The sequence below is a fragment of the Limulus polyphemus genome, unplaced genomic scaffold (genome assembly GCF_000517525.1).
Source record: "Limulus polyphemus unplaced genomic scaffold, Limulus_polyphemus-2.1.2 Scaffold594, whole genome shotgun sequence".
In the NCBI taxonomy this organism is placed as follows: domain Eukaryota; kingdom Metazoa; phylum Arthropoda; class Merostomata; order Xiphosura; family Limulidae; genus Limulus; species Limulus polyphemus.
Window position 1 is genome coordinate 182741 of NW_013666204.1, and position 6000 is coordinate 188740.

Consider the following 6000-nt stretch of genomic DNA (forward strand, 5'->3'; position numbering starts at 1 on the left):
TCAATGCTTTTTTGATGAATTCTGTAATGTTTTGCCTTTGTTTCTTTACAACAAATTTATCATAAATATAACTGCATATGTTTGGGTCATTTACACAACCTCTTGTTGCCATAATGACAAATAAATAATTGAAAAGAAAAAAATTATGACAAAGAGCACATACAAACAAATACTATCCAGAAAATACATGTCATGCGGCCTGTTAACTGTTCATATACAAGCAGTGTGTTTTTTATGGGTTCTAGAACAATTGATAAGACTCTCACATTACAATTGGTCTAGAGAAATCTATAGCCTGTGGTTGTCAACATTTTGAGCATAACAAAATGTGACCTGATTTCAATGAAAATGATTCACTTATGTGAAAGTAAATATGAAGTTCGTGAAAAATCTGTACCTGATGGAGAAAAATGGATATAATTTTCAGATTCAGCATACAGGAATTACTGTAGAACATGTAAAAATTTCAAGACAGTAAAACCATTGCAGGCCTGTGTTATAAATACAGGTCAACTGGCTAGGTAAACTTGCAGTAAAGCAGAAAGAAGATAGTTGTTTTCTAGCTGGTAGTGTGAATCAGTCATTGTGTTTACATTTTTGGACCTGTGTTAACTATTGTGCATATTGAGTTATTTTGTGCAAGTAAGTTGATTTTTACAGTAATACAGAGCAGTTAGCATGGCTATAAACATACGCCTACAACAAGTTATAAAGTTTTTCCCTTTCGGTCATGCACGCATGTACCTTATTCTTTGGTCCTTGTGTGACCAGAGGTGCATCTCACGAGATTCTTGGGTCTCACTGATTCTCCTGTCCCTTCCTCTATTCTAGTATTTGTAAAGAAATGTTAAGGAGGAAATAAAACTATGTTGTTATATTTATGTGGACTGGACATTGAATTATTTTAACCAGATAATCTAAAAGAACATGCAGAAAAAGAACAACGTTGCAACAATACTTTAAAAATATCCTTATTGTTAGTTTAATATTTTCAGCTAGTTGTTTCTTTTAAGCCCTTTGCAAGATCAGCAAAGTCCAAGGTCTGGGAAAGGACTTCTAGACTCGACAAGTCTCTCAGAGAGTGTACAACTCTTCCTCTTGGTCATAATAAGTCCTTTTACTCTCAGAAAATGCCATTTCCTAAACTACGAAAGATTAAACTTACTAATGCAAGAGCACAGACAAATGCACTCACCATGAGAAAACAGGTACTCTGCACAATAACAACTCTTGTGAACTGAGCACCAAATGCACTCACCATGAGAAAACAGGTACTCTGCACAATAACAACTCTTGTGAACATAGCACCAAATGTACTCACCATGAGAAAACAGGTAATCTGCACAATAACAACTCTTGTGAACAGAGCACCAAATGCACTCACCATGAGAAAACAGGTAATCTGCACAATAACAACTCTTGTGAACAGAGCACCAAATGTACTCCTTCCTTCGTACCTACTCTGTGGTACTGATTTTCTTTAGAGTAATTTGGTATGAGCGACAAAGTAACAAAGTTCTATGAAGCATAATCTAAATCATCATAACCTTCAATGAGTTTGAAGCAAAGAAAGAGACTGAGGACTGTTGATATCACATCTGAGATAAACAGTTCAGCTGAGGATAAGCAACAACTGTCAGTTTAGTGGCTGCTAAATGGCAGAGAACTTGGTTTACTTTAAAACAACAAGGGGATTTAGTTTAATTTAAAACAATAAGGAGGCTTAATTGACTACAAAAGAACAGGAAAGATTATCTTAATTTAAAATAGAAAGGAGATTTAGCTTACTTTAAAACACCACTAACATGTTTATTGAAACAACTTATATTTTGTTGTACACATTGCACACAACAATTAAAATAAAAACGTCTATCCTTACCCTTGTGTTAATCAACCTTGCCAATCTAACAATATGAGGTATGAAATCAGAAGTTCCATTCCTATCAATGTTATTATTGCACTGGTTTTCTGAGGAAAGAGGAGGGCTATCACCAACAAAAGCCCAGCGATACCTGAATAATAAAACAATTACAAAAACATCACTCAGCTAAGAAGTTTGTGAAATGAATCTGATGTTGTTGGTCTCTTTTACATATCCAAACAAGCAATAATTTTTTATGGAAAGTAAAAAATCAATGAATTTAAAAAAAAAAAGAATCTGCCTTTTACTTTTTCTAGTTTGATAAAAAACAATACACCTATCAAAGTTTAAAAGATTAGTGCACAAATAATTACTTATATAATGATTAGCAGATGCCTAAAGCTCAAAATGAGTGAAGCTTTCTAGGTTTAAAATTTTTAATGGTGATACAACAAATGGTTTTATTTCTAGCACAGAAGACTACAGAATACTAAAAGACTCACAGATTTAAAATAATAATAAGGTACATTCCTACCAAAACTTCAAAGAATTAACTACACATTCACTTTCAATCTAATATTAGGGTTTTAGATGGAAGTATGTGTTTATGTAAAATTAATGTGACAACAAACTCAACCAACTTGCTCCTTCCATAACATTTACATTTTCCCAGATTATAATGTTATTGTGACTTTTTCATTTACTGAGCTTTTATAATAACAAATTGCTTAATACAATTTACTGTATTTCAGACTTTTAAAATATATAAAAATTAGTAAAACATATTGACCCTCTATCACATTCATTTTAAAAATATGGTGGAAAAATGCTTTCTTTGAATCTCTTACTTAAATAGGTGTATATTGCATGAAAAATAAGTTTTTGTGAAATATATTTTGATAAGTCATAAATGGGTATATTAACTAGAAATATACAATGGTCAGAGTGACTTTGTATGAAGAGATAGTAGCCAAATTAGTGGCAATAGGTGTGCTTTCTGTTACCTGCTTTCAACACCCAGCGTTTCATGTTATTAATTAATTTACAGTCATTGGCCACATTGAGTTTATGTATTATTGCAATAGCGGCAGTGATTTTTTTTCATTGCATTTCTCCACAGTGTGTTAGCACACTCTCTGAGATATATAATACATTTGTGTGCCCTCCCACCACATTGTGTGTATTTCTGTTTTTTCAAAGATTTAATAAAATTTATTTTTGTTTTGATATAAGGACATGGTGTCATCTATGAATATAGTTAACTTGTGTCAAAGATAATAAATGCTCAATACAAGTCAGTGTGCAAGGTGATGTTCATGTAGAAAATAAAAACACTTTTGTCCATCATACAGTTTGCATATCATATTTGTATTGTCACTAGAATCTATGGAATACATATCTACAGTCATTTTCAGTATCCCTGTACACTCTATATGGTATTTACTCTTTTCTAGCAAGAACTGTTGCCAAATCAGCAAGTTAGGGTAACATGAATAGTTGATAATTTTGACACCAAATACATAATACCACTCTGTAAAAGTCAATGACATGCAAACTTTGTTAAATGGGATAGCTCCATTAGAAGTCTACATCCCCGAGTGTGAGGCAAGGACTCCATATATTCCACTACAAGAACAAGGGGGATAAAACATGATGGAGAGTCCAGAGGAATGCCAACACTGGAGACAGTACAATGAGTGACCACGAAAACCCTATTTTGAAAAGCAGTCTGCTCCTGATCAATGCAATCAAAGGGACAGCAGGAACATGCAGCTATCCTCTTCTCTTTACCCATGTAAGTCCATGGGTTAGTACAGTCCAGAAAGGGGATATTAATGAAGCATATATATTGTGAGGAAACCTACTACCAATTTTGTGGAACACCCCATCTCATAAGCCATGGCTGTACAGTGCAGATTTCAGATATAGGAAGCACATCTGGACAGGCAATGCTCACCACTGAGAAGGATCCGAATCCTAAATGAGATCATGCCCCTGGAGGGAATATATATATATATATAGAGAGAGAGAGAGAGAAAATAACTTACCCAGTCACAGCCTTATGGAAGTTTGGAAGATGGTGACAGTTGGAAGGCAGTTGATGAGGAAGAAACAGCTATCCAATGAAGATAAAGGTAGATGAACTTATGAGGTAGAGGAAACATGTTTGACTAAATAGTTTGCTTCAGTGGACGATGGAGGTGAGACTCCAGGAAAAAAGGAATGTGTCCAATTGCAGAGTCCCCACATGAATCCAAAGACTCTGGAAAATCTCCAAAATCAAACAGATGGAGAAAAGGAGCCATCTGGAAGTGACAAAAATAATGGGAAGGTAGATGAACCTGTGAAAAGACAACATCCTTCCGAATAAGATCCCAACAGCAACAAAAGCACATATGATGGGATAGGACCAAAAACGAAATAGCACCAATGAGGAGTGAGGAGAGAAAGTGTATCTCCCCCCAAAAAAAACACTCAGGGGATTGGTGGAGTGCCTCAGAAAGGAGATGTATGTTGGACAAGTACTGTAGGAGAGCTTTAAAGGTGAGACAAAGGTGGGAAAATGGACATGGGAGAAATGAATAGGATTATCAGGGACAGCCACCCAGCAAAAGTGACACTAACTGCTGAGAGTCGAGAAAAAGTTGATCAGTTTCTGATAAGCCAAAGTATAAAGATCTGAAGTCTGTGGATGATGAGGCATGCTAACACTAGCCCTGAACTGAGAAACAAAATGTTCATCATGTACCCAGATGTCAAGGAAAGAAGGAAAACACAAGGGACTCCAATTATGGGTGTCATGTTGAAAAAAGAAATAGTATCATATAAGAACTAAACAAATTGGAACATACCTGATAAAGCATATCCAAAAAGGCAGAGTTAGGCTTAGTAGATTTCATAGGAGAAGCATGGGAAGGCATGGCACAAGTAGGAGGAGGAATATAGCTAGCTATATTCAACTGCCAATATTTCTTCCTTTACCCATTGGATTGATTTTTTTTTCTTGCTCTTTCATACCCCACTCAATTATCCTTGGCAATATTTATCTCATGATCGTCTTCACCTACGTCAATGTGCCCTCTATCCTGGTATTGTATATAAGCACCTCATTTAGATAATGTTATTTTTCGAAACTGACTCAATCCCAAGAGAGTGAAAGGAAATAAGTATTAATGAAAATACATCTTCAATTTAGGACAATGTTAACTTCCAAAACATACTTACCTCTACTCACACTTGATTGTTTCTTTTAAAATAAAATATTCTTCTTTTTCTGTTAAAAGAGTTTCATTGTAAGCTTTATCGAAAATAGTTATTCTTGCATTATTGAAAAAAATGTTTATTAAAATGATCTATTTCAATAGAATGAAGAAAGCCCTTATTACTATGAGATCTGTGTAGGTTAATCCTTAGATGTAAAGGATTAGTTGTTTGCCCTACATATTTATAACCACATATACCACAAGTTAGTAAATAAATTACATTGTACATAGTGGTATATCCTGCAGTACATGTTGAAAATCCATGGCTGCTGGACATGTTAAACATTTAGAAGTATTGCATGTAACTTTTATATAAATTTCAGTAGCTTAATTGGAAAACTGTCATATAGCTAGCTGGACTATAAGACAGTATACAAGACAGATGACATTTAATAAGAAAAAGGAGTAAAGGCAACAAATCAACAGCTTAACATAGTTTTTCTCTAAATAATAAGACTATTATATTAATTACCTTAATTGTCAATAGGTGATCAAGATCAGCACTATAATGAACTTAATATAAATTCAAAACTATTTAAAAAAAAAAACAAAAAGCATGAGTGCTATTACCACAGGCAATCTCCATTATGACTTTTGGATAACGACTGGAAAGTGTGAAGGTTATTTTATATTCCTAAGTATAAATTTACTAAAATTCAATGTAAAAACATTCTTAATTTCTGTGTTTATAATAGTTATATTACTTTTAATGAACAGTTATATAAACAAACTGTGGGGATTCCAATGGGAGCTAACTTCAAATATGGCCAACTTATATTTGTTTTTTACGAAAATGCATTTATGAAACAGGTTTCAAATCCTAAATTATATAATTATACTTTTCGTTATATAGAGATTCTAACTGCTATTAACAAT

At 33.8% G+C, this 6000-nt stretch overlaps 1 protein-coding gene across 7 annotated transcripts in view; it reads right to left on the minus strand.

Annotated features, from left to right (window-relative positions):
• Positions 1 to 6000, minus strand: part of LOC106459333 (protein dopey-1-like) — a 242301-nt gene that overhangs the window by 12273 nt on the left and 224028 nt on the right. For all 7 annotated transcript variants that reach the window (XR_002610553.1, XM_013918954.2, XM_022385808.1 and 4 more), the window contains one exon: positions 1880 to 2012. Coding sequence is in view for 6 of the 7 variants with exons in the window: in XM_013918954.2 (XP_013774408.1) it covers positions 1880 to 2012 (133 nt within the window). In the remaining variant the exon portion in view is untranslated. The remainder of the gene's footprint in view (positions 1 to 1879; positions 2013 to 6000) is intronic.